Below are 21,197 nucleotides of genomic sequence, written 5' to 3' on the forward strand. Positions count from 1 at the left end.
TAGACGGATCTTTATTGGCAAAGTAATGTCTCTGCTTTTCAATATGCTATCTAGGTTGGTCATAACTTTGCTTCCAAGGAGTAAGCGTCTTTTAATTTCATGGCTGCAGTCACCATCTGCAGTGAGGAGAGAAAACATCTGTTCTTCAATTCTGAGATTTATTTTTTCCCATTTCATTCTCAACCTCAGATCTCCAGTCCATGTGGAATCCATGGCCAAGAATAATCTCACCATAGTAACTGAGTTCATCCTCATGGGCTTTCCTGACTATCCTGAGTTGGAGATCCCCCTCTTCATGGCATTTCTGAGTTTCTATCTAGTCACCCTTCTGGGCAACCTGGGCATGATCATTCTGATCCAGGAGGATGTCCGGCTCCACACCCCAATGTACTTCTTTCTGAGCCACCTCTCCCTGCTGGACACCTGCTACACCTCAGTCATCACCCCTCAGGTCCTAGCCACCCTGGCCGCGGGCAGGACAGTCATCTCCTACGGCCAGTGTGCTGCCCAGTTCTTCTTCTTCACCATCTGTGCAGGCACGGAGTGTTTCCTGCTGTCGGTGATGGCCCTCGATCGCTACGTGGCTATCAGCAGCCCGCTGCTCTACACCGTGACCATGCCTCCCAGGATCTGCTGGGCGCTGGTGCTCGGAGCCTACGTCTGTGGGCTAACGGGGTCCATCCTGCGTACCTCGTGCGCGTTTACCCTCTCCTTCTGTGACGACAATCAGATCAACTTCTTCTTCTGTGACCTCCCACCCCTGCTGAAGCTGGCCTGCAGTGACACAAAAGATGTGGAGATTGTCATTGTCTTTTTTGGCAACTTTGTGATTTTGGTCAATGCCTTGGTCATCCTGATCTCCTACCTGCTTATCATCAAGGCTGTTTTGAAGGTCAGCTCTTCAGAGGGCAGGGCTAAGGCTTTCTCCACGTGTGCCTCCCACCTCACTGCTGTGGCTCTGTTCTTCGGGACCCTTGCCTTCATGTATCTGCGGAGTGCTTCAGGCACATCCCTAGAGGAAGACAAGGCAGTGTCTGTCTTCTACACTGTGGTCATCCCCATGCTGAACCCTCTGATCTATAGCCTGAGAAACACAGATGTGAAAGCAGCCTTCAGAAAGGTCGCTGGTAGGTTCCAGGTGTCCCAGAGCATGTAGATCTGGGTGAAAGGCTCTCTCGGTCCATTTTGTTCCCCATATCAACCTATCCTAACAGGCACCAGCAGTATATGCAACCTGCATCCTCAGAGAGACAGTAACTACACAGCACACAAGAAAGACTGCAGATCAGCAGCGACATGGATGGACCTGGAGATCAGCATCCTCAGTGAGTTAAGTCAGAAAAAGAAAGACAAACACCATACTATATCACCTATTCAGTTCAGTTCAGTTGCTCAGTCGTGTCCAACTCTTTGCGACCCCATGGTCTGCAGCACACCAGGCTTCCCTGTCCTTCAGCAACTCCCAGAGCACATTCAAACTCAAGTCCGTTGAGTTGGTGATGCCATCCAGCCATCTCATCCTCTGTCATCCCCTTCTCCTCCCACCTTCAATCTTTCCCAACATCAGAGTCTTTTCAAATGAGTCAGTTCTTTGCATCAGGTGGCCAAAGTATTGGAGTTTCAGCTTCATCATCAGTCCTTCCAATGAACACTCAGGACCAATCTCCTTTAGGATGGACTGGTTGGATCTCCTTGCAGTCCAAGACTCTCACAAGTCTTCTCCAACACCACAGTTAAAAAGCATCAATTCTTTGGTGCTCAGCTTTCTTTATAGTCCAACTCTCACATCCATACATGACTATTGAAAAACCATAGTTTTGACTAGATGGACTTTTGTTGGCAGAGTAATGTCTCTGCTTTTTAATATGCTGTCTAGTTTGGTCATAGCTTTTTTGCCAAGGAGCAAGCACCTTAATTTCATGGCTGCAGTCACCACCTGCAGTGACTTTGGAGCCCAAAAATATTAAGTCTCTCACTGTTTCCATTATTTCCCCATCTATTTGCCATGAAGTGATGGGACTGGATGCCATGGTCTTCGTTTTCTGAATGCTGAGCTTTAAGCCAACTTTTTCACTCTCCTCTTTCACTTTCATCAAGAGGCTTTCTAGTTCTTCTTCACTTCCTGCCATAAGAGTGGTGTCATCTGCATATCTGAGGTTATTGATATTTCTCCCGGCAGTCTTGATTCCAGCTTGTGCTTCCTCCAGCCCAGGGTTTCTCATGATGTGCTCTGCATAGAAGTTAAATAAGTAGGGAGACAATATACACCTATGGTGGGATTTAAAATGTGACACAAAAGAGCTTATCTATAAAACAGAAGCAGACTCACAGATGCAGAGATCAGACTGTGGTTGCCACAGGGAACGGAGGATGGAGGTGAGTAGGCAGTTGGTGTTAGCAGATGTGTGAATGACTTGTGGTTGCCACGGGGAAGGGAGAATGGAGGTGAGTAGGGAGTTGGGGTTAGCAGATGTGTGAATGAGTCTATCTTCTGACTCTTGAGCCCCCATGGACTGTAGCCCACCAGACTCCTCTGTCCATGAGTTTTCCAGGCAGGAATACTGGAGTGGGCTGCCATTTCCTTCTCCAAGGGATCTCCCTGACCCATGGATGGAACCCAGATCTCTTGTATCTCCTGCATTGGCAGGCGAATTCTTTACTAGATGAGCCACTGGGGATGCCTGGGGGTTAACATATGCAAGCTCTTATATATAGCAGGAATAAACAACAAGGTCCTACTGTATGGCACAGGAAACTATATTCAATATCCTGTGATATCCTTTATAAACCATAATGGAAAAGAATATGAAAAAAGAATACATTATGTATATATGTATATGTATGTATAAGTGAATCACTCTGCTATACAGTAGAAATTAACACATTGTAGAGCAACTATACTTCAATAAATTTTTTTTTAATTTTAACTGTGTATATGATAACACTTGTTTCCAGCAATTCAAGTGTACTTTCTTCTCTTGCTCCCAACCCCACTCCGTTCCTTAGAGCCCAGAAGTCTCAAGCTGCTCACTGACATCGTCACTCTCAGTGTCGGAGGCCCCGGGAGTCTTCGGTTAGTCTTCCCCAGCCCAGTGCTCTTTGTGCCCAGACTTGGGTTTCCCGTCCTTTCCTTCCCAGTTTTGCCCCCGTCAGTTCTGCCTTCTTCTCTGGGACGAGGATTATTTCTGAAGATGCCAGTGGGTAAAGTTAAATAGTCTTCTGTGGCAGCCTGGAGGGGAGGAGAGTTTGGGGCAGAATCGATACACGTATATGTAGGACTCCGTCCCTGCATCATTCAGCTAAAACCATCGCAGTGTTGTTACTCGGCTACACTCCAATACAAAACAAAAAGGTTTTGTAAAAAAGCTAGTCTTTTTTTTAATGCAGAAGTGACTGATTCCCTCAGTAAGTGGGGAATGTTGTATAAGACAAAAGTGAGTCTCTGCCCAGACTTATAGAATGACATACACCAAGAGGGAAGGTGGAATGGATCGGGAGATTGAGGTTGACATATATACACTATTGATATCGTGCATAAAATATGTAACTAACGAGAACCGACCATATAGCACTGACAACTCTATTCAATGCTCTGATCTGTGGTGACCTAAATCGGAAGGAAATTCAAGGAAGAGGGGATATGTGTATACATGTAGCTGATTCACCTTGCTGTACAGCAGAAACCAACACATTATTGTAAAGCAACTATACCTCAGTGTTTAAAAAGTGAGTCTCTAAATGGTCACGGGAAGGGAGTGGTTAAGAAACGAGCCTTCCTCCTCACATCCTAGATTCTTGAGTGTCTCTCCTCCTGGTTCACACCAGAACAATGGAATTTGCAAATCTGCAAGTTGCCTTCCCACTTAATCCCTCATTTTTTTCCTATTTAATGTTACTCTGATGCCTTCAAGATGAATTAAGCCTTTGGGAGTGTTTCCTCAAGGACCAAGTCTTTCGTTTCTGAAGGATATGGAGCATGGCCTCCCCTCCTGACTCATATTGCCCGCCTCATACACGGTTCTCCCCACCAAGCATCCCGTATCCAGGAAAGGCAAGGTCAGAGAGCAAAGGAAAAGGCTGCAGCACGTATTATCTTCTCTAGCAAAAGATCTGGTAAGAGGGGAAAGTAACTGTAAGTCCTTCACAAGACTGAGAAACCCATTAGGGCAGAGTCTGTTTTCTGCAGGCTGAACTCGTCCCCAGGTCCAGAGCTTGAACCAGAGGAGTGCTCAGTAATTGCCCTTGAACCCGTTTTTATGGCACATGCATGGTCTCATCTGAGCCTCATGGAGGTGGCAAATACAGAAGCCACGGTAGCATAAAGATCCTCATTTTGCAGTTAAGAAAGCACTCTCTCACAGTCCCTTTGGGCCTTTGCTCAAAGTCCTTTTATTCAATTTACAGCAATAGACAAAGGCATGACTCTCAGAAGCAGGCTTGTATTCGAATTCCAGTTCTACCACTAACTCACTCTGACAACTGCGATAAGTGGTTTAATGTCTCAAATCCTAAATTTCCTCAAGTCTAAAACAAATATAACAACTTTTAATTCAAGAGCATATTGCAAACATTAAATAAAGTGATGAAAAAGAAATCCAGCACCAATCAGTTGCTCAGTGTATATTGTTCTCTTTCCTTCTCTTTTGTTCACTTTCTGATGTCAACCCTGGCCCTTGCCACAATTCCATAGCCACGAGCAAATATTAAATAGATCATGAGCGAATGAAAAGGCAAGACAGTGAACACAGAAAGATGAGTAACATTCCTTTTCAACTAAGAAATAAAATGAATATGGATGTTTAATTTTGAGGGCAGGGTAGGAGGAGTGAGTGTGTTTATTTGCATCCCACACACTCAAGGGCAACCCAAGGATGTCCTTTTTATTGAATGTGTTGCTGTATGCCCAATGAATCCCTCTAACCTGTCTTGAATTTATGAGAAGTTGATCCTCCATGCCCCTCCACATGGGAACAGCTGTTTTGTTGAGACAGCCTGCCCCGCTGCCTGCAGCTGTTCTGTTCAGAGGTCAGCACCTGACGTGAATATAAGCTGCTCCCTGGGCATGTGAAGCTCGACATACGCAACATCAAGCGGAGGAGACCAGACTGACCAACGTGGAGAAGTCAAGGGGGCGACGACAGTGAAGTAGCTATTCAAAGAGAATCTGCGTCTAGGTCACCATGGAACATTAAGTAGAGTCCCCTTTTCTGTACGATCTCATTAGTTATCTGTTTTATGTTGTTGTCGTTTAGTCGCTGAGTCATGTCTGACTCTTTGCGACGCCATGGACTATAGCAACTGCTGCTAAGTCGCTTCAGTCACGTCCCACTCTATGTGACCCAACAGACGGCAGCCCACCAGGCTCCTCTGTCCACAGGATTTTCCAGGCAAGAATACTGGAGTGGGCTGCCATTTCCTCCTCCAAGGATGTATTTTATATATCAGATCAGACGAGTCGCTCAGTCGTGTCCGACTCTTTGAGACCCCATGAATCGCAGCACACCAGGCCTCCCTGTCCATCACCAACTCCCGGAGTTCACTCAGACTCACGTCCATCGAGTCAGTCATGCCATCCAGCCATCTCATCCTCTGTTGTCCCCTTCTCCTCCTGCCCCCAATCCCTCCCAGCATCAGAGTCTTTTCCAATGAGTCAACTCTTCGCATGAGGTGGCCAAAGTACTAGAGTTTCAGCTTTAGCATCATTGCTTCCAAAGAAATCCCAGGGCTGATCTCCTTCAGAATGGACTGGTTGGATCTCCTTGCAGTCCAAGGGACTCTCAAGAGTCTTCTCCAACACCACAGTTCAAAAGCATCAATTCTTCGTGCTCAGCTTTCTTCACAGTCCAACTCTCACATCCATACATGACCACAGGAAAAACCATAGCCTTGACTAGATGAACCTTTGTTGGCAAAGTAATGTCTCTGCTTTTGAATATGCTATCTAGGTTGGTCATAACTTTCCTTCCAAGGAGTAAGCGTCTTTTAATTTCATGGCTGCAGTCACCATCTGTAGTGATTTTGGAGCCCAGAAAAATAAAGTCTGACACTGTTTCCACTGTTTCCCCATCTATTTCCCATGACGTGGTGGGACCAGATGCCATGATCTTCATTTTCTGAATGTTGAGCTTTAAGCCAACTTTTTCACTCTCCACTTTCACTTTCATCAAGAGGCTTTTGAGTTCCTCTTCACTTTCTGCCATAAGGGTGGTGTCATCTGCATATCTGAGGTTATTGATATTTCTCCCAGCAATCTTGATTCCAGCTTGTGTTTCTTCCAGTCCAGCGTTTCTCATGATGTACTCTGCACAGAAGTTAAATAAACAGGGTGACAATATACAGCCTTGACGAACTCCTTTTCCTATTTGGAACTAGTCTGTTGTTCCATGTCCAGTTCTAACTGTTGCTTCCTGACCTGCATACAAATTTCTCAAGAGGCAGATCAGGTGGTCTGGTATTCCCATCTCTTTCAGAATTTTCCACAGTTGATTGTGATCCACACAGTCAAAGGCTTTGGCATAGTCAATAAAGCAGAAATAGATGTTTTTCTGGAACTCTCTTGCTTTTTCGATGATCCAGTGGATGTTGGCAATTTGATCTCTGGTTCCTCTGCCTTTTCTAAAACCAGCTTGAACATCTGGAAGTTCACGGTTCACATATTGCTGAAGCCTGGCTTGGAGAATTTTGAGCATTACTTTACTAGCGTGTGAGATGAGTGCAATTGTGCGGTAGTTTGAGCATTCTTTGGCGTTGCCTTTCTTTGGGATTGGAATGAAAACTGACCTTTCCCGTCCTGTGGCCACAGCTGAGTTTTCCAAATTTGCTGACATATTGAATGCAGCACTTTCACAGCACTATTTTATATATAGTACCAGTATGTATGTATGTCAATCCCAATCTCCGAATTTATTCCATCCCCATCTTTCCCCTTGGTAGGTATCCATACATTTGTTCTGTATGTCTGGGAAGGAAATCAAAAAAGAGAGGGCATATATGCATACATATATGTGTGTGTGTATATATATATATATATATATATAGCTGATTCACTTTGTTGTATAATAGAAACTAACACAACATTCGGAGAAGGCAATGGCACCCCACTCCAGTACTCTTGCCTGGAAAATCCCATGGATGGAGGAGCCTGGAAGGCTGCAGTCCATGGGGTCTCGAAGAGTCGGACACGACTGAGCGAATTCATTTTCACTTTTCACTTTCATGCATTGAAGAAGGAAATGGCAACCCACTCCAGTGTTCTTGCCTGGAGAATCCCAGGGATGGGGGAGCCTGGTGGGCTGCCGTCTATGGGATCACATAGAGTGGGACACGACTGAAGCAACTTAGCAGCAGCAGCAGCAGCAATACAACATTGTGAAGCAACTACACCCCAATTAAAAAAAAAATTTTTTTTTTAAACCTGCAACAAGACTAAGGAAGAGCACGGACAGTTCCCATTCCCTACTTTCCATTGCACTGAAGTCAGACACAGTCACGTTCTTGCTTCCTTAAGACACATTCTGCTAAGTTGCTTCAGTCCTGTCCGAATCTGTGAGACCCCGTAGACGGCACGTTGGGATCCTATAACACACTCCCCTTTGGGGACTAGCTCGGGCTTGGTCATCAGGATCAGGGGACTCCATCTTCACAGAACTTTAACAGAAAGGAGCTCTTTAGCATGTTGCAGCAGGTCTGCCCTCATTGACACTCATTTCATCCACACTCTTTGAATAAACAAAGGACTGGTCTTCGTGTGAGACTTGGTAAATAGTGTAAACGAAGAGTGTATCTACACTTCTGTCCCTTTCCCATTACAGGAGAAACCACCCTACTCGTCGCCGTTTGCTTAGGTAACTATGGTTCTGGCACTTGACTTTGTCCTTCCGGTGATCAGACTAAACAAGCCCCTGGAGCAGATTTCATCAATCCGTGAACAGAGTGGAGAATCATGAGATGCTCTCGACTCATACAGTGGTGATTACTAAGCAGGAGCAGTAAAGGTATCTCTGCCTTGAGGATTTAAACTGAAAAATATGGGGAAAGACTACGTTAGCTAAGAAATGAGACTCACAAATGATGATAAGATATGGAGAGAAGGGCTGAGTCAGGCTTATGGGCAGATCGAGAGGAAATGAGCAAATGTCAGATGCTGAGAAAGCAGCAGAGAGACAGTCCCTGGTGCCACATGAGATCTTTCCAAGTCTTGAATTCTGTTCCAGACTGAGTTCTAGCATTGCCAGTAAGTCGCCCAAGAAATCCCTGTCTGCCTTCTGGAGCATAAATATCTTAACCATAAACCCTTATTCTATAGATAATCTGAGTGGTCTCTTTTACAATCTAAAGAACCTAAAAACTCATTGTCCTGATTCCTAATAAAATACTACTATTATTACAGCTAAGAGTTATACCTATTATATGCAAAACACAAGTCTAAAAACTTTTAGATGTCTTTAGCAACCCTGTGATGCCTTAGCAGCCCTATGATGTAGGTGCAGTTATTATCCCCACAGAGGGGTGAGGCACATGCCAGCAAAGTGATGCTCAAAATTCTCCAAGCCAAGCTTCAGCAGTACGTGAACCGCGAACTTCCAGATGTTCAGGCTGGTTTTAGAAAAGGCAGAGGAACCAGAGATCAAATTGCCAACATCCGCTGGATCATCGAAAAAGCAAGAGAGTTCCAGAAAAACATCTATTTCTGCTTTATTGACTATGCCAAAGCCTTTGACTGTGTGGATCACAATCAACTGTGGAAAATTCTGAAAGAGATGGGAATACCAGACCACCTGATCTGCCTCTTGAGAAATTTGTATGCAGGTCAGGAAGCAACAGTTAGAACTGGACATGGAACAACAGACTGGTTCCAAATAGGAAAAGGAGTACGTCAAGGCTGTACATTGTCACCCTGTTTATTTAACTTCTATGCAGAGTACATCATGAGAAACCCTGGGCTGAAAGAAACACAAGATGGAATCAAGATTGCAGGAGAAATATCAATAACCTCAGATATGCGATGACACCACCCTTATGGCAGAAAGTGAAGAGGAACTCAAAAGCCTCTTGATGAAAGTTAAAGAGGAGAGTGAAAAAGTTGGCTTAAAGCTCAACATTCAGAAAACGAAGATCATGGCATCTGATCCCATCTTTTCATGGGAAATAGATGGGGAAACAATGGAAACAGTGTCAGACTTTATTTTTCTGGGCTCCAAAATCACTACAGATGGTGACTGCAGCCATGAAATTAAAAGACGCTTACTCCTTGGAAGGAAAGTTATGACAAACCTAGATAGCATGTTGAGAAGCAGAGATATTACTTTGCCAGCAAAGGTCCATCTAGTCAAGGCTATGGTTTTTCCAATGGTCATGTATGGATGTGAGAGTTGGACTGTGAAGAAAGCTGAGTGCCGAAGAATTGATGCTTTTGAACTGTGGTGTTGGAGAAGACTCTTGAGAGTCCCTTGGACTGCAAGGAGATCCAGCCAGTCCATTCTGAAGGAGATCAGCCCTAGGTGTTCATTGGAAGGACTGATGCTGAAGCTGAAACTCCAGTACTTTGGCCACCTCATGTGAAGAGTTGACCCATTGGAAAAGACTCTGATGCTGGGAGGGATTGGGGGCAGGAGGAGAAGGGGACGACAGAGGATGAGATGGCTGGATGGCATGACTGACTCGATGGACGTGAGTTTGAGTGAACTCCGGGAGTTGGTGATGGACAGGAAGGCCTGGTGTGCTGCAATTCATGGGGTCTCAAAGAGTCGGACACGAGTGAGTGACTGAACTGAACTGAGCTGAGGGGTGAGGCAGGCTTTCCTGATAGCTCAGTTGGTAAAGAATCAGCCTGCAATGCAGCAGACCCCAGCTCAATTCCTGGGTTGGGAAGATCCCCTGGAAAAGGGAAAGGCTACCCACTCTAGTATTCTGGCCTGGAGAATTCCATGGACTACAGCCCACGGGGTCGCAAAGAGTCGGACACGACTGAGTGACTTTCACTTTCACTTTTCATAGGGGGAGGAAACTAAGACATAGAGAAGTTAAGCTGCCCAGGGTCACAGAAGCAAGGCTCTTCCAGGGTCACAGAAGCGAGGCTCTTCCAGGGTCACAGAAGCGAGGCTCTTCCAGGGTCACAGAAGCGAGGCTCTTCCAGGGTCACAGAAGCAAGGCTCTTGATTTGAGCTCAGAGGATCTGGCTCCAGAAACTCGACTCTTATTTACCAGTTTATATCGCCTTTGAACAACAATTTATAAACAGTTGTGCCTTCTCTGGTACAGAATCACTTAAGGGAAAATAGCCCAGGCGTCACTGTGCAGCACACCTGAAAACTAACTCAGCGTTGTGAATCACTTGTGTGTGTGCTCACTCACGCCCAGCGTTGTGCGACCCCAGGGACTGTAGCCCACAATGCTTCTCTGTCCATGGGACTTCACAGGCAAAAGTACTGGAGTGGGTTACCATTTCCTTCTCCAAGGGATCTCCCCAACCCAGAGATCAAAGTTGCATCTTCTGCATTGGCAGGTGGATTCTTTACCACTGAGCCACCTGGGAAGCCCAACTATACTCCAATATAAAATAAAAATTAAATTAAAAATAAATAAATAAATTTCTCCCAACAACAACAGAAAGGACTTACTCATTAGGCTATTTCTCCAAGAATCATAGAAGATGGTTTTCCTGCTTGGGAACTTGGGACTTGTGTGAAGGGACATTCAAAAGTCAGTCAGGGACAATCCAATGGCCAATAGGTCAGAGAAGACAAGATAAATAAAATTTAAAAATGTATTTAACAAGGAGAGAAACTTACTTAGCCTAAATGCCTATACACCTGCAAGTTCTTGGCTAAACAGCTGGGTAGAAAATGAAAGAGATTGTATAGAAGAGTCATTCAGTAACAAATTTATTCAGTGCCTACACTGACCCTATTATCTGTGACGGGTAAGATGGGACCAGGGCACTTAAGTCAGCTTCAGCTGGAAGTCTTGTCCCAGACAAGACAGCTCTACTGATGCTTGAGAGGCTGAAAGCAACAGTGGTTTCTCAGATCCACCAACCCACTAAGCTGTGTCCAAGTTCCCTACATTCAATCCCTCTGGAATAAAAGGAATGAGGGAATGCTTCCTTCCCAACGTTTCCTGCAGACCTCCAAGAAGAAAGGGTCTGCACAAGCATTCTTACCACCCCCCCCCATTATCATTCTACAAGACCATTCATTTACCTCACTCAGGTCTGTGCTGAAATGTCGCCTCATTTGAGGGAAAGCCACCTTGACCACAATATTAGAACAAGAGCCCCCTGCTGCGCGTCACCCTCTCCCCGCTGCTCTGCTGCTTTACTCTTTAGGACACGACAAGGCCTGGTCTCTATTTGCCTGTTTGCTTTTGACCGCTACCTCCGGTAGAATGTAAGTTCCATGGAAGCAAGAACTATCCATTGTTTCTAGTGAGCTTCCTGAATCACAGTAGGCTCAATAAAGACTTACGGAAAAGCAGAAAGCTTTAAATGAATAGGATTTCCATTTCTGGCAAGACGGTGGCCTAGGATTTTCCGACCAAACTGGCCTTAAAACATGTAAAGAGATAAAACAAGAGCACCTAGAAAGATAAACAAGTGAAAAGATACTAAGAAATCAAGGGCTAAACATGCAAGGCAAAAAAAAGAACCGCAAGAAGTAAGCAGAGTACTGAAGCTCTGTTTGCCATCTGTAGCATCTCCCCAGGAGGATGTGTTAGTTGTCTATTATTGTTAACTTGGCAGCTTAAAGCAGCAAATGTGTCCTGTCACCATTTCTATAGGGTCAGGAATCCAGGCACCAGTTGGCTGGGACTCTCCCTCAGGGTCTCCCACAAAGCAGCGATTAACACCTTGGCCAGGGCTGCAGGTTAAGGCACGGCCATTGGCAAGACTTGCATCCTTCCCCACTGGAAGCCAAATATGTCAGTTCCTTGCACCATGGACCTCCCCGTGGGGCAACTCATGACATGACAGCTGACTTTTCTCGGACAGAATAGCTCGATACAGGCACCAGCAGGTTTTTGAAACTTAATCTCAAAAGTAACGCCCCATCACACTTTATTTCCTAGAGGTGAGTCACTAAATCCAGGCCATTCTCAAAAGAGTAAATCACTCAGAGACGTGCATACCTGACGGCAGGGATCGCTGGGGGCCACCTTGGGGGCTGCCTACCTCATCATGCCCTCTGACCCCAAATGACTCATGTTATCCAGCTAGGACTGCTGAAGCACCTAGCCTCTTAGCCAGCCTCCTTTGCAGCTAAGTGTGGACACACAGCTTAGCCAATAGAGTGTTTGAATAAATGGTGCAGACCATCCCAACAAGCCCTGCTTCCTCCCATCCTGCTAGCTTGAGGCCATTAAACACTGTGACCTTGGAAGGTTGAAGATCAAAGAGCCACAGGATGACTCACTACTTGAAGGCTTTTTATTCTTCTGATCTAACACAACATTGTAAAAACAACTATACTCCAATATAATTTTTTTTTGATTTTTTAAATTAAATAAGTTGAAGAACTGAACACTTCTCCCACAGAATATTTTAGAAGGCAGGTATTTAAACTAAAGAAGGTCTAATGCTCAAAACTCTACTACAATAGAGAATGGGAAAATAACCCAGGTATGGCTCACTGAGACCTGAGAACATCCATATGGGGTTTAGCCAGCTTTCCCAGAGGTAGTAAGACTTCAACTGGGTCTCAAAGGAAGCAGAATCCCTGAGCAGAACAGACTGACGGGCGAGACCACCCTGATTGAACGCAGTGCGGCTTCACAGTCCTAGGCTCCTCCCCACCTTAGCTACCCGCCGTCATCATTTCTGATCAGCCCTCACAGCCCTCAGCGGGCAGCTGAGAAGCCACGTGGCCTCAGATGAGACATGCGCCCTCCCCCTCCGGGTCTGCTTCCTCATCTGTGATGTATCAGAGCCGGCCTGGGTTGACTGCTTCCTGCCAGCCCCAGAGGACGCGGCTCGGAGGTGACAGTGCTCTCTCCCTGAAGGGCTCACAGAGAAAGGAGCACGCGAAACGGCGTCATCCAAGACTGCTCTGCCACTTACCCTCCTGAGCTTTGAATCCTTAGCCCCGTGGTTTTCTCACCCACCGAGAGAAAGAGGAGGATATGATGACATCCGTGAGTCATGCCGACTCAACGGAGCTGACTTCTCCTAGAAACACAAAGCCCTGCCCCGCTCATTTTGTGATTTGCAGTCAAGTCTGGGCTCACGCAACCCCCACTGAAGGCAGGCAACTTATCACAGTGAATCGTACAGAAAAAAGAACCCCTTTTTCATTTAGCATCATCTTAGGTGACACCTAGGGGCTTCCCAGCTGGCGCTAGTGGTAAAGAACCCACCTGCCAATGCAGGAGACATAACGATGTGGTTCAATCCCTGGAGGAGGGCATGGCAATCTACTCCAGTATTCTTGCCTGGAGAATCCCATGGACAGAGGAGCCTGGCAAGCTACAGTCCATGGGGTTTCAAACAGTCAGATGTGATTAAAGCAACTTACACACACACACACACGTGATACCTATAAAGTGTTAAAACCACCAAAGAATTCAATAGGATCAGAAAACTCAGTGATTCAGAAACAAGACAATCTGAATTGGGTTGTCTGAGCAAGAAGGCAAAACAGTTAGACACCGGGAAGGCCTGGGGGTTGCAAGCTTTGAATTTTGCCCAGGAACTCTAGATAAACTGGGCTCACAGCCTGGTCTTGCTACCTGCTGGGAGTGTGTTCAAAAGTGGGTTTCAGCAAAATGTAATATCAGCCCGAGGAAGATTAGGTAATTGCATTTTCTATGACTTTCAGATCACCACAGCAGCAATCTCTTTGGATCTGCTCAGAAAACAGGAAATATCACAGTGCTTCATAGAATTTCTTCACAAAAGCAAAAGAATCAGCTCTTTCCCCATGAGGCAGGGTAAATCCTGTAACTATATTGGGAGATGAGATATATTCCAGAGAGAATTAAGTGTGTTGAGTATTTAGTATCCAAATGTTTGAAAACAATTTAATTTTTTCTGTGACCTCTCAGACAGGTTATCTTGTCAAGGCTTAATTCTGTCTCCTGTGAAGCAGACACAGGAATACATACCTTACTGATGGCTGCAGCCACTGCTGCTGCTAAGTCACTTCAGTCGTGGCCGACTCTGTGCAATCCCATAGATGGCTCCACCGTCCCTGCGATTCTCCAGGCAAGAACAGTGGAGTGGGTTGCCATTTCCGTCTCCAATGCATGAAAGTAAAATGTGAAAATGAAGTCCCTCAGCCGTGTCCAACTCTTTGCTACCCCATGGACTGCAGCCTATCAGGCTCCTCCATCCATGGGATTTTCCAGGCAAGAGTACTGGAGTGGGGTGCCATTGCCTTCTCCAGTTAGCACCAAATACGTCAAGTGCAGGGAACAATAATTGGCATAGAGATATTACTCCCCTAACACCCACATGGTTGAATAACTAGGTATTCAGAGCACATACCAAGGCTAGGTCCCATCCCTCTGAGGAGGCTGTCTCAGCTGGTGAGGTCAGAAAGACCTTCTTTAAGAAGAAGCTTTCGAAAAGATAATGTAGAACCGGTCAGAACAGCTGACCAAAATCAAATAGCCTACAAAAAATAAACGCTGGAGAGAGTGTGGAGAAAAAGGAGCCACTTACACTGTTGGTGGGAATACGAACTGATACAACCACTATGGAGAACAGTGTAGAGATTCCCTTAAAAAATTAGGAATAAAACTACCATACTACCCAGAAATCCCACTGCTGGGCATACACCCAGAGGAACCAAAAAAGACACATGTACCCCAGTGTCCACTGCAACACTATTTACAATAGCTAGGACATGGAAGCAACCTAGATGCCCATTGGCAGATGAGTGGATGAGGAAGTCATGGTACATATATACAAGGGAATATTACTCAGCCATGAAAAGGAACACATCTGAGTCAGTTCTAATGAGGTGGATGAACCTAGAGCCTGTTATACAGAGTGAAGTAAGTCAGAAAGAGAATGACAAATACTGTATATTAACACATATATATGGAATCTCGAAGGATGATACCAATGATCCCAAGTGCAAGGCAGCAAAGGAGACATGGACATAAAGAACAGACTTTTGGACTCAGTGGGAGAAGGAGAGGGTGGGATGATCTGAGAGAACAGCATTGGAACATACACATTGCTGTAAGTAAAACAGAGTCAGTGGGGCTTGATGTACGACACAGGGAACCCAAAGCCAGTGCTGTGACGAGCTGGAAGGGTGGATGGGGAGGTGAGGGGGAGGCGGGTTCAGGAGAGGGAGACACATGCATGCCTGTGGCTGATTCACACTGATGTGTGGCCAAAACCATCACAAAATTGTAAAGGAATCATCCCCCAATTAAAAAAAAAAAAAAAAGATGATGTGGAAATGGATGTTACAGAGAGGGAGGTGACCACTCGGAAACCTCGCAGGACTGGCCTCTGAGGGTCCCAGCTACGCTGTTGCAATCCTCCCAGCCCTGGGGCTCCATCCTGCACCTGTTAGCTCTGGTTTGCTCTCTCACGACCCCACGGCGTGTCCTGAGGTGCCACCCAAGATGCCCCACCGAGACCAGTTTAGGAAGAAATGTTTTCTGACACGCCAGGGAAAAGTTGCTTCTTCTGTGAGCTTCAGTGTTCTCTTCTTCCAAGATTTGGGAGAATGGCATTGAAACATGTAAAATATCATGTATGAAACGAGATGCCAGTCCAGGTTCGATGCACGATACTGGATGCTTGGGGCTGGTGCACTGGGACGACCCAGGGGGATGGTATGGGGAGGGAGGAGGGAGGAGGGTTCAGGATGGGGAGCACATGTATACCTGTGACGGATTCATTTTGATATTTGGCAAAACTAATACAATTATGTAAAGTTTAAAAATAAAATTAAAAAAAAGAATTAAATGTAAAACATAAAATCATAGAGGAACTATAAAAATATTGATGAATGTTTTATAAATTGTGAATAAAGAAAATCATTTCTAAACTTAACATTAAAATATAATGATAAATGAATAAAAAAAAGAACATAGTGGAGCAGAGGGTCATCTTTCTTTAACATCAGAACCCCCTTTCCAAACAAAATGAAATAAAGTACCTGTTTACAAGCGTGACAAGAAACGCCGCTTTGTTTGAACCGTACCCACTGAGCCCCCTGCTTCCTTCCCCCGCCGTGTCCCGCGAGGCATCTCCACAAAGGCCGAGGCCTCTGAGGAGCAGAGGGGGAGCCTCACAGAACCGCGTGCCAAGGTCCTTTCTGACTCCAGCGTCTGTGTGTTTATAGAGTCCAGGAGCTCTGCTAAGGGTCATGGTTACTCCCACCAACTGCAGGAGAAGAGCATGTGAGCCCACCCTGACGTCCACGGGCACAAAGACCCGCAAACCCTGGAGAAAAAGAGAAACCAGTCACCCAGACGCTCTCCCAATACAAGGTCACATTCAAATATCAGACATCAGACAGACGTGGACCCAGAAACCGGCAGACACCTGCTCGTAGCTGTTTCAAGGGAAGCTCTCTCTGTCACGTTTCCCCACGAAGATGATGTTTTGAACAGATGCAAGTTTTAGCTACCACCCTCTGACAGAACGTTGCCAGAGGAACGTTTCTTTTTGGGTCAATGAGGGCCTATCGAAGGCACCCATGAAGGGGCCTGTTCTCAGGCTGTGTTAACTACGTTATGCAAACGCTGTGGGACACGAACAAGGGCTGGACTCAGAGGCTGTGCTGCCTGCATGTTCTCTGGTTCTGACTCTGCAACACCATGGACTGTAGCCCGCCAGGCTCCTGTGTGCATAGGATTTTCCAGGCAAGACTACTGGAGCAGGTTGCGGTTTCCTACTCCAGGGGATCTTCCCACCACAGGGATCGACCCTTGCCTCTTGCATGGCATGTCCTGCATTGCAGGCAGCTACTTTACCACTGACACACCTGGGAAGCCAAAAGATTATGCCCACTCTGGAAAAAAGATGGTGTATTAGCCAGTCCAAATCCGACTAAGCAATGGGATACTGCTGTGTCTACAAAGCATGTGATTGTTTAGAAATCTGAATTTGCTAGCTATTTAGTCCAAATACTGAAATTTTCAAAGTAATCTTTTAAATGCTTCAAAGAAACTTATATTTCTAATCTTATGATTCAGAGACAAGCGTAGCAAAAAGAGTTGGAAGACATTTAGTTAAGCGTGTCCTAAAGCATGGGTTCCATGTCTTTAAATTTTCATCTCTATGGAAAGAAGGAGAAAAAGGGTGTGTGGCTAAATAAAGATAAAGAATGCTGCTTTGAAAGAAGGATTTATAGAGTCTTGGAATAGAATAATAGATGTGAGTGCAAACTCAGGATGTCTATCCCAATAAGTTCCAAGCTGAGTTTTCAAGACTTGGGTCTCAAAAAGATATCAAAATGCCACCATCTTCCACAGTCCAAGTGAAGGCATGAAGCTCTGTTTTGTACCACATAACTGACCCTTTCGACACAACAGACAGTTAACATGTAGGCTGGCTATATGATTTCAACTTTCTAACTTTTGGACTGGCTCCCAAAAAGGCAGCTGGATACATCAAATTCTCTTTTTAAAGTATTTGAACTTAAAAAAAAAAAAAGTGAAAAAAAAATTTCAGTTTTTCAATAAGATGATGGACCTCCAGGGGGTGAATAGCCACACCCATGTGTAAGTTATGAGGAGTAAAAAGAGAAAAATGATGGGAAACATTCACAGAGGGACAGAAGGTAGGAACACAGAAAAATCACAGTAATAGCAGTGCTCTGGAGGAAAGGCACTTATAATCGAAGAGGATAAGAGCAATGGGGTGAACCAGGGTGGTCGATACTCAAGCTACTGCTAATCAACAGATTTGATATGGTACTTATCAGAAACGTGGTGGGCCTGGCAGTCTGAAATACTAGGAATTTGATTTTGCCTTATGAGCCTTGAAAGTCTCAGGATCAAAACTGACATGCAGCCCAAAATGTTTTATGGAAGTTCTTTGGCCGGTGAGAACCCCTAGCTCACAAACAAGTCTTTAACCCTGACTCCAGCCAGCCTCCCGGTGAGTCTCCGGGTGATGGAGAAGTCTCCACCCCCACCCCCTAGAGGCTTCATTCCAGAGGGCAGAGCCTGGAACAATGAGTAGCTAACAAAGAGCCCATTTTCACCCCTAGAAAGTGAAGAATCAACCTGATTTCTATTAACCCCTTTCCTATGCTGCTGCTAGGGGGTTAATAGAAATCAGATTGATTCTACACTTTCTAGGGGTGAAAATGGGTTCTTTTCTATTAACCCCCTTCCTATGAGCTACCTCTAGACTCCAGAAGCCAAAGATTAAAGGAGACGGATGGTGGTTAAGAAGGACCAGTGTAGGGTAAAGGAACAAGCAGTGCCCTAGAGTCGTGACACCAGCTTAAGTTCTGGCTTCTGCACTTGCAATTTATCCTTTGACAAGCCACTTTAACTTCCTGACCCTCAGCTCACACAATTCAAGAGTGAAAATTCATAACGGCTATTTCAGGATTATTGAGAGAAATCAGTCAATTAATGCGGAAACGTCCGACACAGAATGAGAGCTTCATAAATCTAACGATTTTCACAGAATTGCTTTCTCTCAAGGCCCCTCCAAAAAGAGACCCGAGACAGATGATACCTGTGTTCATAGCAGAACAAAAATAAATTATGAAAGGGCTCACCGGGAATTGTTGAAATGACTGGAAGTGTTTGACTTGAAGAATAAGAGACGAGATAAGAGTGGGCATGATCGCTCTCTGTCCTTGGAGAGAGGGGTCTTCTCAACATGCAGAATCAAGCATAATATTAATGTGGAAAACTTAACCTTAAACTCGGTCACTCAGTCATGTCCAACTCTTTGCAACCCCATGGATTGTAGCCTGCCAGGCTTCTCTGTCCATGGGGTTTCCCGGGCAAGAATACTGGAGTGGGTTGCCATTTCTCCAGGGGGTCTTCCTGACCCAGGGATCAAACCTGCATCTCCTGCACTGGAGGATTATTGACCTCTGTGCCAACTGGGAAACCCAGTCCTAATGTGTAGAAGATTCAGAAAGAGCAAGGTGGCTTTCCCAACAGGAAGAATTTTCCAAAGGTAGACGGCCCAGAAAGTCCCCATCAGGTAACAGAGGACCCTGCGCCTGACCACAGCGGACCCTGCGCCTGACCACAGCGGACCCTGCGCCTGACCACAGAGGACCCTGCGTCTCACCACAGCGGACCCTGCGCCTGACCACAGCGGACCCTGCGCCTGACCACAGCGGACCCTGCGTCTGACCACAGCGGACCCTGCGCCTGACCACAGAGGACCCTGCGCCTGACCACAGAGGACCCTGCGTCTGACCACAGCGGACCCTGCGCCTGACCACAGAGGACCCTGCGCCTGACCACAGAGGACCCTGCGTCTGACCACAGCGGACCCTGCGCCTGACCACAGAGGACCCTGCGCCTGACCACAGAGGACCCTGCGTCTGACCACAGAGGACCCTGCGTCTGACCACAGAGGACCCTGCGCCTGACCACAGAGGACCCTGCGCCTGACCACAGAGGACCCCTGCGTCAGAGGACCCTGCGCCTGACCACAGAGGACCCTGCGCCTGACCACAGAGGACCCTGCGCCTGACCACAGAGGACCCTGCGTCTGACCACAGCCCTGCCGTCTGACCACAGGCCCCTGCGTCTGACCACAGAGGACCCTGCGCCTGACCACAGAGGACCCTGCGTCTGACCACAGCGGACCCCGCGTCCGACCACAGCGGACCCCACAGAGGACCCTGACCACAGAGGACCCTGCGCCCGACCACAGCGGACCCTGCGCCCGACCACAGCGGACCCTGCGCCCGACCACAGAGGACCCTGCGCCCGACCACAGAGGACCCTGCGCCCGACCACAGAGGACCCTGCGCCCGACCACAGCGGACCCTGCGTCTGACCACAGCGGACCCTGCGTCTGACCACTCTGGAGGCACCATTCTCATCGCAGTCTACATCCTGCTGGGGGTTGTCAGGGCCCAACTTTGGAATCCATGTAAGGCAGCCCTGCCGTACAGCTGGGCTGTGTGACAATCTGTTGGGGATATTCTAGGAAAGAGAGACTCCAGATGGGTCCCTTCCACTCTTGATAGTCTGAGGCTCTCTGGTCTTAGACAGACAACAAGCAAGTGTTGTCTTAGACCTTAAACAACAAGCTGGTGAACCTGAAGAAATGCCTACCCCAAGTCCAGTTTCCAGAAGGATGCACAGGTAGGTGAACACTCTCCACAGTGACTGCCAGCGGTAGATTCTTTTGTCGCTATTATTTATTTTTATTTATCTCTTCACTTGGTGCACCAGGTCCTTGCTGTAGAACGCAGAATCTTCCATCTTTTGTGGCATGCAGAATCTTTAGTTGTGGCACGTGAGATCTAGTTCCCTGGCCAGGGATCGCACCCAGGCCCCCTGCACTGGAAGCTCGGAGTCTCACCACTGGACCACGGATTCTTTAAATCGTAACATTCTTTTCTCTCTCTGAGCAGAAAACCATGAGATTTTCATCTAACATCTGACACTAAAGAAGACACAGGCCTCCAGGTCTGGAATGTCTAATTCCATTCTCCTCTGAGGCCACCCAGCTGCATGGAATCCGTGGCCAAATAGATCTCACCACTGCGACAGAGTTCATTCTGTGGGTTCACAGACCACCCGGAACTGGCCACTCAGCCCTTCCTGATGTTTCTCAGTTTCTATCTAGTCGCCCTTCTGGGCTCTCCAGGCAAGAGTACTGGAGTGGGTTGCCATAGCCTTCTCCGTCTGAGAAATGTGGAGATGCTTATTCTAACCCCAGGGGACACCCAACTCCACACACCATGGGCTTCTTCCTGGGCCTTCTTTCCCTGCCAGATGCCTGCTGCATCTTGGTCATCACCCCTCCGATCCTGGCCACACCGACCATGGCCAAATGGTCACCTCCTGTGGCCGATGTGCAGCCCGGTTCTTTTTCTTCACCGTCTTCACCATCACTCACCATCTTCACCACCGTCTTCACCATCAGTTCACTCTGCCTGCTCGCTGGGATGGCCTCTGACCGCTTTGTTGCCGTTAGCGATCTGCTGAGCTATAACGTGGTGACGTCTCTGGGCCTATGTCTGGGGGTCATCGAGGGCCATCCTGCGTACTGCGTGCCCCTGTACCCTCCGCCTCTGTGA

General features: G+C 46.7%; 1 protein-coding gene across 1 annotated transcript; it reads left to right on the forward strand.

Moving 5' to 3' along the window:
• Positions 1-211: 211 nt before the first annotated feature.
• On the forward strand, positions 212-1,156 carry LOC102275012 (olfactory receptor 9I1). The gene has a single exon (XM_005891132.3). The coding sequence runs from the start codon at positions 212-214 to the stop codon at positions 1,154-1,156; it is 945 nt and encodes a 314-aa protein (XP_005891194.2).
• Positions 1,157-21,197: the final 20,041 nt, after the last annotated feature.

The sequence above is a fragment of the Bos mutus genome, chromosome 15, assembly GCF_027580195.1.
Source record: "Bos mutus isolate GX-2022 chromosome 15, NWIPB_WYAK_1.1, whole genome shotgun sequence".
Classification (NCBI taxonomy): Eukaryota; Metazoa; Chordata; class Mammalia; order Artiodactyla; family Bovidae; genus Bos; species Bos mutus.